General features: G+C 43.2%; 1 protein-coding gene across 2 annotated transcripts in view; it reads right to left on the bottom strand.

Moving 5' to 3' along the window:
* Positions 1–297: 297 nt before the first annotated feature.
* Positions 298–12,238, bottom strand: part of LOC126419096 (splicing factor ESS-2 homolog) — a 98,367-nt gene continuing 86,426 nt past the window's right edge. For both annotated transcript variants that reach the window (XM_050086192.1, XM_050086193.1), the window contains one exon: positions 298–1,629. In XM_050086192.1, coding sequence (XP_049942149.1) covers positions 1,305–1,629 — 325 coding nt within the window. In that variant the 3' untranslated portion in view covers positions 298–1,304. The remainder of the gene's footprint in view (positions 1,630–12,238) is intronic.

The following is a 12,238-nucleotide window of genomic DNA, read 5'->3' as shown; positions in this document are numbered from 1 at the left end:
ACAACAGTAGCCACCTGTAGAGCTGTGACATCACTGAGGCATTGCCATAGAAACGTCTGTAAAATCACATTATGTGATTGGCAGAGGCAGGTGCATGAGCCTACTGCACCCAGCCATTTGTGCTTCGTAGTTGAAAGTTGGCAACAGTGCTGCCATCTATCTGGGATCTACTAACACTGACTCTACTACAGTTTGTATCTCCTCTGATGAAGTTTACCAATCACATAATGTGATTTTACAGACGTCTCTATGGCAATGCCTCAGTGATGTCACAGCTCTACAGGTGGCTACTGTTGTGAAAACCGTAGCCACCTGTAGAGCTGTGACATCACTGAGGCATTGCCATAGAAACGTCTGTAAAATCACATTATGTGATTGGCAGAGGCAGGTGCATGAGCCTACTGCACCCAGCCATTTGTGCTTCGTAGTTGAAAGTTGGCAACAGTGCTGCCATCTATCTGGGATCTACTAACACTGACTCTACTACAGTTTGTATCTCCTCTGATGAAGTTTAATGTTGACATCATTAATGTCAACACGTGGAATTTCTTAAATATTTTTATACCATTTCTATTTCCTGCTTCCATCACTATGGCTGGAAATCAAAGCACAATGTGTGCAGTTAGATATTCCACAAATTTTTGACCAACTTACATAAGACTTCCTAAATTATTAGAAAATAGTCTCGCAATTATTTTACAGTACTTTAAGGTGTACACATAAATGAGGCCATGTTTACATCTGTTTGAACATATCCTGAGAACATTGAACCACACAATAGTATATAAGTAGTAGTTAGCACAAAACACAGCAGCAGTAAGTACATGTGTTGTCCATCCACTTATTTGTTTCTTTTAATGGCTGATTCACAGAGGTCTGAAATACGCTACAGATGGATAGCCGTTATTTAATTCACTTTCTTACATGTGGTCGCTAAACATGAGAAACTGAAGTTGTACTGCTACAAGGCTACACACTGGCAACTTCAGTCAGTGGCTAGGACAAGCACTATGTGCTTTAAAATGATAATTGTCATGCTGGCGTAAGCTTCATTTTTATTCCATATTTGGCCAGTTCATACTCCTTGCTGTAACACTCTGCAACGTAAAGTAACCCAATGTATAATTATATGGCTTTCCAGTGAAATGCAGCAGCAGGTATCACCACACAGAAAACCAGAGGTTCAAAGGTTACACAAAAAGTCTGTGGTTATTATAAAAAAAATTAGAACCTCTGTCAGTTCACAGCTCTAGCACCTGTGTAACTCTTCATATTCCAGTCATTTACAAAAATGGAAAGTGAGCTCAAAAGAAATCTGATGCCCGTGCCCGTTTAGGCAGGCACAGCAAGTTATCTGTGAGATTCCGGTCCGGTGTCGGATGCCTGCGAATCCCTGCTGAGACAGCAGCTCGCGTTGACCCTGGCGCTGCAGACCGGGGTGTGCCTGGAGTAACGGGGGTGGGGGTGTTGCCATTGCTTGTTCCACTTGTGCAGCGTCTGGGGCTGGGGCTGTAGGATGCCTGCAGAGCACGGTCAGATGTTCGTAGCTGAGCTGTTGCAAGTCGCCTTGCAGCAGGTGACATTGAACTGAGGCGTTCTAAAGTTCCAGAACCAGGTCTTGGGGATGGCCTGTAAACAAACATAAGTATTGCTTTCAAGAGCTAAGTACATTAAGAAAATAAATCTTTTTTTTGTTGATTTGTCAAGAGAAGTGATCATGAGGTTGCAGTGCATCTGCACTTGTATTGTGCAAATGACAGTGAAGAGGGTGGCAGAGGGTATTTTGTACTGTACCGTATAATAAGGTTTCTTTTGAGTGGTAGTCAAGTATCCCGCCTACAAGTGTTTTGTAAGTAATTTCTTTTGTAGCCAAGCTGCAGTTCGCCAGTATCAGTGAACCATAGCGTGCTTATTGCTTTACAGTAGTAGCAGAGACATCAATTGAGAGATAAAAGGAACAGAAATCACATTTAAATGGAATATGACACACATAAATGCTGAGAAGTAACAATATAAGTAAACTGAAAAATAAGACAGATGGGGGAAAATGTGAGTAAACTGCTTATTGTTTCAGTAGTAGTCACCATAACTGTTATCACATTTATCCCATTGTGAGGCAAGATGGTTAATACCCTCTCGGAAAAAAGTTTTGGTTGCCTACAGAGTTTCATCTGAAGCAAATTGACACCCACTAATGCCTTTTTGCAGGGCTCCAAAAATATGGAAATCACATGATGAGATATTCAGGACTGTATGGATTACATGTAAGAGCTCCCCACTGAAACTTCCACAGCATACTTGAAACAACATCTTGTCGAAGTTGTTTTGAGTACACTGCATTGGGAAGCCTTTACACATCCTCCATACAGTCCTGTTCTCTCCCCATGTGATTTCCATTTTTGAACCCTGAAGAAAGACATTATTGGCTGTCGATTTGCTATGGACAAAGAAATGCTTGTCTAGGTACATTTGTGATCCGGTAGGCAAACCATTTTTTCATAAGGAATTCATCGTCTTGTCTCACAGTGGGACAAATGTACTAACAGTTACGGCGATTACTATTAAAATAACAAAAGTCTACTTATTTTTCTCCCCATCTGTCTCATTTCTTTTTGACTGTCCCTTATAATAATATGGTGTAGCTAAGACACCAAAACTGAATAAATTGCAAAAAATGTGTATATTTGAAAATAATCAGTTTGAACCACAGTTTAAAGCAAATTTATGGTGGTAAGGGCCTTGAGCCTTCTGGAATACTGTTGGCTAAAACTGAGCCAAACTGAATAAAGATTTTTGAAAATAATTTCTCTCACACTACTGCATTGCTTTTAGATTATCATACGTGGCATTATGTGTGTGTGCCATCATGAGTCAAGATGGCCACAAATGCAGAAGAGTGTAATTATTCTAATATGAGAAAAAGTTAGTTGTTTGACAAAAAAGGAGTCAGAGAGAACTGTAACAGTAAATTAATAAAGTTAAGAGAATGATTTTCAATCTTGCAATTCACAGTCAGTATATTAAGAAGTGACACTGATGCACTGAAAAGTGAAAACTGTGATCAAAGCAAAAATCAAGTGAAGTGATGCAAGAAATAAGTGATGAATTGTCCCAGTGGAAGGAAGTGACACACAAAGATAGCACTTAGCCCCTACAGGACAACAAACCTTGCAAAAGCAAGTACATTTACAGATAAAAACAAATATGATGTTTTGAAATTAAATGACAGTGTTCAGGACAGTGTAAAATGATCAAAACTTGTGAAAAAAATTATCTGAAAGTGAATAGTCATTTCTTAAGAGGAAAAAAAGGATAGTCAACAGGTATCCTCAATTAAAAACTGTGTAGTGTTCTTTTCCTAACAGAGAGACGCAGCAGAAAACTGGCATATTCCAAGAGAGAAATCGAGGCATAGCACTGACAAGCACGGTGAATCCTGGTGTGGGAACTAAACGTGTTGCAGTTGCTGACATTCAAATGAAAACAACACAAGAAAATGACTATCATTTGTATAATGGGCACCAATGACATTGCAAAAAATTAAGCTGGTGTTCGCATGAGAGCTCTGGAGAATTTTTTTAGAAAAGGATAAATCAAGAAATACAGTAGTTGCCACATAGACACAATCTAATTTATAGGTTGTCTGTAAATAAATAAATTCGAAGAATAAACATTAAAATAAAGAAACTTGTCTGAATACACAAATTGAACTGTAGTGGATATAAGTAAGCTTCACCATAACCTACACACCAAGCATAGTGTGCACAAAAACTATGGAACATGTTGTGAAATAACATTAAAGAAAAACTCAAATGGATTGGTTGGTTGGTTTAAAAGAGGGGGTAGGGACCAAGCTGCTAGGCTATCAATCCCTCCTTCCGATTAAAATAATTCCACAAGGGTGGGAATAAAATACTCAGGACATACAAAACATAGCTGGAATAAAGGAGAAAACCACAAGAATGACAGAAGGGCAACAAACACTAAAATGGACAAAATTGGACAAGAAAACGACAGACACACAAGAAACATGTAGAAGAGATCAAAACAAGAGAGCAGATTACCATGGCAGGCTGACCATGAGAATAAAAAGAAGAAGCCAGTCACTCTGCAACAATTAAAACCTCCACCCTAAAAGCATGAGGGTGGAGGACACAGAGGGACAAAGGACATGTACTAAAAGTTAGATAAAATGATAAAATACTTACGAATAAGACATAAAATTAAAGCTTTGTTGAGGCACTGTTGCCCAACACTGAAGGTAGGGTGCTGGGAAAGTTAAAAGTCCACTGCAGAGCGGCTAAAAGTGGGCCGTCCAGCAAGAGGTGGACAACCATCATTTGTGAGCCACAGTGACAGCGAGGTGGGTCCTTGTGACGCAGGAGGTAACCATGCGTTAGCCATGTACGGCCAATGCAGTGAAGGCAGAGGATAACCAATTCCCTGCGAGAGGACTGCGTGGAAGACTTCCACACATTTGTAGTCTCCTTAAGGCCACGCAGTTTATTGTGTGTACTGTTATGCCATTCCATCTCCCAAAGCCAAAAAACCCTCTGGCATAAGACAGGACGCAGGTTAGTTTCGGAGATGCCCATCTCCAAAAGCGGTTTCTGCGTAGCCAGTTTGGACAGCCTGTCGGCAAGTTTGTTGCCTGGGATTCTGACTTGTCCTGGGGTCCACACAAACACCACTGAATGACAGGACCGTTCCAGGGCATAGATGTACTCTTGAATGGACGCTACCAAAGGATTGTGAGGGTAGCACTGGTCGATAGCTTGTAGGCTGCTCAAGAAGTCAGTACACAGGGCATGAACAGATGTGCTCAAGAGCACAAGACATGGCCGCCAACTCTGCAGTGAAAACATTGCAGCCCTCAGGCAAGGAGTGCTGCTCAATATGCCCTCCATGAACATACACAAAGCCTACGTGACTATCAGCCATTGAGACATCGGTGTACACCACTCCATGGCCCCTTTACATGTCGGGAATCGAGAGGAAGTGATAGCAGAGTGTCACAGGGTTAACAAAGTTCTTAGGGCCATGCAAAAGGTCCAGAAAAAACTGCAGCCTAGGTGTACACCATGAAGGTGTACATGAATGGACCTCGAGGAGAGGTGGTAACGGGAAGGACTCCACTTCAGACAGAAGGGACTGGACGCGAACTGCAATAAGCCTTGGCCTGGGCTGCCAATGCAGGAGATGAACTGCTGTGGTTGGGAAAAAGAGACAGTAATTTGGATGTGCAGGAGCACGTGCGCAACACAACTAGCAAGGAGTTGTGCATGCCTAACCTTCGATGAAGGGACTCTGACCTCCACTAGGACACTGGTCACCACCTCGTTCTAAAAGCTCCCGTCACTAGGCAAATGCCACAATGTTGGACTGGGTCAAGTAAATGCAATGATGAGGGCACTGCCAAACCATAAACCAGATTCCCATAGTCAAGGCAGGATTGAACAAGGGCTCTTCAAAGCTGCAGCAGCGTGGAGCAATCTGCACCCCAGTTAATGTTGCTCAGGCAGCAGAGGGCATTGAGGTGCTGCCAGCACTTTCACTGAAGCTGACGAAGTTGAGGTAGCCAAGTAAATCGGGCATCGAAAACCAGTCCTAAGAATTGATATGTCTCCACTACAGTGAATAGATCATCATTAAGGTAAAGTTCTGGTTCTGGATGAACAGTGCGGCACCGACAAATGCATGACACACGACTTTGCAGCTGAAAACTGGAAGCTGTGGGCTAGAGCCCATGATTGCGCCTTGTGAATGGCTCCCTATAGGCGCCACTCAGCAACACCAGTACTGGAGGAGCAATACGAAATGCAGAAGTCATCCGCATACAGAGAAGGGGTAGACCGACAGCCCTATAGTTGCTGCTAGGCCATTAATGGCCACTAAAAATAGTACACTCAATACGGAGCCCTGAGGAATGCTGTTATCCTGAATACGGGGGAAACTATGGGAGGCACCAACTTGGACACGGAAAGTACAGAGCGACAGGAAATTTTGGATAAAAGTCGGGAGTGGTCCCCGGAGATCCAACATATACAATGTGGCAAGGATATGATGTCGCCAGGTAATGCCATATGATTTACATAAGTCAAAAAAGATGGCAAAAAGGTGCTGGCATCTGGAAAAAGCTGTTCAGATGACAGACTCGAGGGACAAAAGATTTTAAGTGGTAGAGCGACCCTGGTGGAAGCTGCCCTGACATGGAGCCAGTGGACCATTTGACTCCAGGACCCAACCCAACCGCCGACACACCATACGTTCCAGCAGCTTACAGAGAACATTGGTGAGGCTGATGGGCCGATAGCTATCCACATCAAGCAGATTTTTGCCAGGCTTTAGCACCGGAATGATGGTGCTCTCCCGCCATTGCGATGGAAAAACGCCATCGCACCAGATGCGGTTGAAGATGACGAGGAGATATCGCTTGTAGTCAGACTAGATCTGAGTGTGGATCCGATCTGACCCAGGAGCTGTGTCGGGGAAATGTGCAAGGGCACTGAGGAGCTTCCACTCTGTATAGGTTCACTGTGGCATGTGGTGAATGAGAGGAGTTTCCTTTCCATCTGCTGTTTGAGGGTGTGAAAGGCTGGGGGTAGTTCTCCCACGCAGAGGCTTGAGCACAGTGCTCAGCAAAGTGCTCGGCAATCGTATTTGTGTCAGTAGATAACACACCATTGATGTTAATGCCAGGGACACCTTGTTGGAGGGGTCTGGTACCCAAAAAGATGTCTGATTTTCGTCCAGACTTGGGAAGGTGATGTATGACACCCAATGGTAGAGACATACCTATCCCGACATTCCTGTTTCTGTCATTTTATGAGCTGGCAAACGTGGGCACGGAACCACGTAAAAGCACCCTAAAGAATGAGGGATCGCATTTTCTGCCGCAGAAACAATCGTTGTAGTGACCTGCTCAACGACAACATCGATGGCACCACGTGGGGGAGATTCGGCGGTCACAGCAGAGGCGAAGGCTTCCCAGTCTGCCTTGTTTAAAGCCCACCTGGATAAGCGTTCTTAGGCATGATGCCGGGGGAGTGACAGGAAGATGGGGAAGTGGTCACTACCACACAGGTCATCATGTGCTCTCCAGTGGATAGACGGGAGAAGGCCAGGACTGCAAACTGAGAGATCAATGGCTGAATATGTGCCATGTGCCACACTGAAATGTGTGTGTGTATGTGGGGGGGGGGGGGGGGGGGGCACCTGTATAAGGTCGAGTTGTGACAGTAAATTTTCGACCTCCCAGTTTGAAGGGGCATAGGTTCACTATATACTGAGTTCAGGACATAGACGCAAACTCTACCTGACACACTATTACAGTCTCTATGGTTCCTGTAATATCACTTTTAGCTGCAGAGGGCAGGGGTCCGCATTTCCGGGAACCAGGTTTCCTGGAGGTCAATGCAGAAAGCAGGTGCAAAGCTTAACAGTTGCTGTAGCCCAGCCAGGTGGTGGAAAAAACCGCTGCAATTCCACTGGTGGATTACGTGATCGTGAGACTGGAAATGCATGAAAAACTCAATGAGGCAGTTTACACCTCAGGGTCATCTGCTGCCACCAGAAGAGTACCTGTGCGATTGACATCCAGTGTGTCTGAGGGCCCAGTGAGATCTAAGTCCTCAGCAGATGCCAGAATCTCCACCTCATCCTCAGACACAGAGCTTGTAGGTAGTGGTGGTGTGGGTACCATCGCAGTGCCTCGGTTCTTGGGGTCTTTTTCTTTTTGGGTTTCTCTCACTGTTTCTTAGTTTTGTCCGGCTAGGAGGGCTTCACTGATTCAGTATCAGGGACTGAGGAGGACCGTGAAGCCCTATGACCTGTGGTTGCTTCAGCCACTGGCAGGTGTCAGCTTTGACCCAAGGGATTCCTTCCTGGCAAGAGGAGCCGAAGAAGACTTTCGGTTCTCCAGCTGAGAAGTGGGGACTGAGGTCCCTGATGGTTGGGGGGTGTTGCTCCTGAAGTAGGTTGTGCAGGAGCAACAGGGAGGGAAGTGCCCCCCACCATCAAGGGTGCAGCTGGAGTCTGATGGCTCTGAGAGCCAACTGTACACAGCAGAACAGAAGATGGTAGAACCGTTGTCATAGTGGCAGCGTAGGTTGACGTCATATGCATAGGATGTAGCCTCAGTCAGTCAGTCAGTCAGTCCAGGGTCTTGTATTCGATTACTTTTCTTTCTTTCTGGAGAATCCTGCAGTCCCGATAGGTGATGTTGGAAGTATAGCAGGGAGACATGTGGCCGAACTTCCAGCATTTAAAGCAGCGCATCAGGGGACGGATATATGGCTTTACGTCATAGCGGTAGACCGTCGCCTTGACCTTCTCAGGTAATGTGTCTCCCTCGAAGGTCAAGACGAAGGCACCAGTGGCAACCTGACTATCCCTCGGACTCTGGTAGACGCACTGGACAAAATGGACACCTCGCCACTCTAAATTGGTACGCAGCTCAATGTCAGACTGGAAAAGAAGGTACCAGTGAAATATGATACCCTGGATCATATTTAAGCTCTTATGGGGCGTGATGGAAACGGAAACATCCCCCGCTTGTCACAGGCGAGTAGTGCCCGTGACTGGGCAGAGGATGCTGTTTTGATCAAGACCGACCCTGGCCACATTTTGGACAAGCCCTCCACCTCCCCAAACTTGTCCTCTAAATGCTCCACAAAAAACTGCGGTTTCATTGACAAGAAAGATTCCCCATCAACTCAAATGGAATAAAACTATCTATGAAAGCAGTGGCTTGAATAATAACAGGACTGTGTGCCTTTTTTAGGCTAAAAGTCAGTGACTCGACAGGTAATAAATCTCTTGCATTTGGGCATAACGCCAAAAGCTACACTTGAAAGGAAGAGTGTTTACAAACAATAAGTATAAATCTGTTACTGTGCACTAATGAACATTCACTGCATTAGGAACACAATATTAGAATTAGAACATTTTTCCAATGCTGAAAATGTTGAAGATGTATGTGTGTCAGAACACTGAATGATAGAAGATAAGGTAGAATATTTTGTTCCTCAGGGTTATTATATTGAGAACATTATACACATAAGTGGAAAGATGAATGGAGATGTTGCAATATTTGTTATAGACACTGTAATGTTTTCTAAGATGGATTGTTAGCATTTATTGTGCTGAACTGGATGGAGAATTAAGCTGTATCAGACAGGATGCAGAGAGTACCACTACTGTTAAATTTAATAGATGACCTGGTGCAGATGTAAATACATTTTCAAAAAATCTGACCTGCCCGTGAGGAAAGTATTAAAATCTCAAACAAAGGTAATTATCTGTGGCGATTACAGCATTGAAATGGCTAATACTGATAAACATGTCACAAGGACATTTCTTAATACCTTAAGATCACAAAATTTGCACTGTACAAACTACAGCTCCACACAGAATAATGCTTGGTTAGATACAATTATAGTTAATTTTTAAGAGGTAGGTATGATGTCCACTTACTAGTGAAGCTCTAGCAGTCCAAGAACCACTAATTTTAACATTTTGATGTGAACAATTGTGTAAGTCAGACACATCAATCAACAGTGTGTCTAGTATTACATGAATGAGGGGGCAGAAAAAAATTATTTTTGTTTATTGACTGATTAACTGAAGTTAGGTGGGACTTTGTAAAGAATACACAACCTGGGAAGGGTGCTGTTGAAATAGGTTTTGGTAATTTCCTGAAAAAATTGCCTGAGTTATTAATTAATCAAAAATAGCCTTAAGCATAAAAAGAAAGTGTTAAAATAGTATATAGATGAACTGACTCACATTAGGCAGGAGGTGCTCAGACTGTAAAGAATATAGAGAAATTCTTACAAACAAGGGCCCAAAGCTGGATGACACTACTTGCAGAGCTTATTATTATTATTATTATTATTATTATTATTATTCAATATTTATATGCTAACAAATCTGTCCCAAAGCTACAGACCAGTTTTTATTGTCCCAGTTTTCTCCAATGTTTTTTAGTATCTAATGTACAATGAACCATGGACCTTGCCGTTGGTGGGGAGGCTTGCGTGCCTCAGCGATACAGATGGCCGTACCGTAGGTGCAACCACAACGGAAGGGCATCTGTTGAGAGGCCAGACAAACGTGTGGTTCCTGAAGAGGGGCAGCAGCCTTTTCAGTAGTTGCAGGGGCAACAGTCTGGATGATTGACTGACCTGGCCTTGCAATGTTAACCGAGAAGGTCTTGCTGTGCTGGTACTGCAAACGGCTGAAAGCAAAGGGAAACTACGGCCGTAATTTTTCCCAAGGGCATACAGCTTTGCTGTATGGATAAATGATGATGGCGTCCTCTTGGGTAAAATATTCCGGAGGTAAAATAGTCCCCCATTGGGATCTCCGGGCGGGGACTACTCAAGAGGACGTCGTTACCAGGAAAAAGAAAACTGGTGTTCTACGGATCGGAGCGTGGAATGTCAGATCCCTTCACCGGGCAGGTAGATTAGAAAATTTAAAAAGGGAAATGGATAGGTTAAAGTTAGATATAGTGGGAATTAGTGAAGTTCAGTGGCAGGAGGAACAAGACTTTTGGCCAGGTGAGTACAGGGTTATAAACACAAAATCAAATAGGGGTAATGTAGGAGTATGTTTAATAATGAATAAAAAAAATAGGAGTGCGGGTAAGCTACTACAAACAGCATAGTGAACGCATTATTGTGGCCAAGATAGACACGAAGCCCACGCCTACTACAGTAGTACAAGTTTATATGCCAACTAGCTCTGCAGATGAAGAAATTGATGAAATGTATGATGAGATAAAAGAAATTATTCAGGTAGTGAAGGGAGACGAAAATTTGATAGTCATGGGTGACTGGAATTCGAGAGTAGGAAAAGGGAGAGAAGGAAACATAGTAGGTGAATATGGATTGGGGCTAAGAAATGAAAGAGGAAGCCGCCTGGTAGAGTTTTGCACAGAGCATAACTTAATCATAGCTAACACTTGGTTCAAGAATCATGAAAGAAGGTTATATACATGGAAGAATCCTGGAGGTACTAGAAGGTATCAGATTGATTATATAATGGTAAGACAGAGATTTAGGAACCAGGTTTTAAATTGTAAGACATTTACAGGGGCAGATGTGGACTCTGACCACAATCTATTGGTTATGAACTGTAGATTAAAACTGAAGAAACTGCAGAAAGGTGGGAATTTAAGGAGATGGGACCTGGATAAACTGAAAGAACCGGAGGTTGTACAGAGTTTCAGGGAGAGCATAAGGGAACAATTGACAGGAATGGGGGAAAGAAGTACAGTAGAAGAACAATGAGTAGCTCTGAGGGATGAAGTAGTGAAGGCAGCAGAGGATCAAGTAGGTAAAAAGATGAGGGCTAGTAGAACTCCTTGGGTAACAGAAGAAATACTGAACTTAATTGATGAAAGGAGAAAATATACAAATGCAGTAAATGAAGCAGGCAAAAAGGAATACAGACGTCTCAAAAATGAGATCGACAGGAAGTGCAAAATGGCTAAGCAGGGATGGCTAGAGGACAAATGTAATGATGTAGAGGCTTATCTCACTAGGGGTAAGATAGATACTGCCTACAGGAAACTTAAAGAGACCTTTGGAGAAAAGAGAACCACTTGTATGAATATCAAGAGCTCAGATGGTAACCCAGTTCTAAGGAAAGAAAGGAAAGCAGAAAGGTGGAAGGAGTATATAGAGGGACTATACAAGGGTGATGTACTTGAGGACTATATTACGGAAATGGAAGAGGATGTAGATGAAGATGAAATGGGAGATACGATACTGCGTGAAGAGTTTGACAGAGCACTGAAAGACCTGACTCGAAACAAGGCCCCGGGAGTAGACAACATTCCATTAGAACTACTGATGGCCTTGGGAGAGCCAGTCCTGACAAAAGTCTACCATCTGGTGAGCAAGATGTATGAGACAGGCGAAATACCCTCAGACTTCAAGAAGAATAGAATAATTCCAATCCCAAAGAAAGCCGGTGTTGACAGATGTGAAAATTACCGAACTATCAGGTTAATAAGTCATAGCTGCAAAATACTAACACGAATTCTTCACAGACGAATGGAAAAACTAGTAGTAGCCAATCTCGGGGAAGATCAGTTTGGATTCCGTAGAAACACTGGAACACGTGAGACAATACTGACCTTACGACTTATCTTAGAAGAAAGATTAAGGAAAGGCAAACCTACATTTCTAGCATTTGTAGACTTAGAGAAAGCTTTTGACAATGTTGATTG

The sequence above is a fragment of the Schistocerca serialis genome, chromosome 9, assembly GCF_023864345.2.
Source record: "Schistocerca serialis cubense isolate TAMUIC-IGC-003099 chromosome 9, iqSchSeri2.2, whole genome shotgun sequence".
NCBI lineage: Eukaryota > Metazoa > Arthropoda > Insecta > Orthoptera > Acrididae > Schistocerca > Schistocerca serialis.
This window is presented reverse-complemented; position numbering and strand designations above follow the sequence as displayed.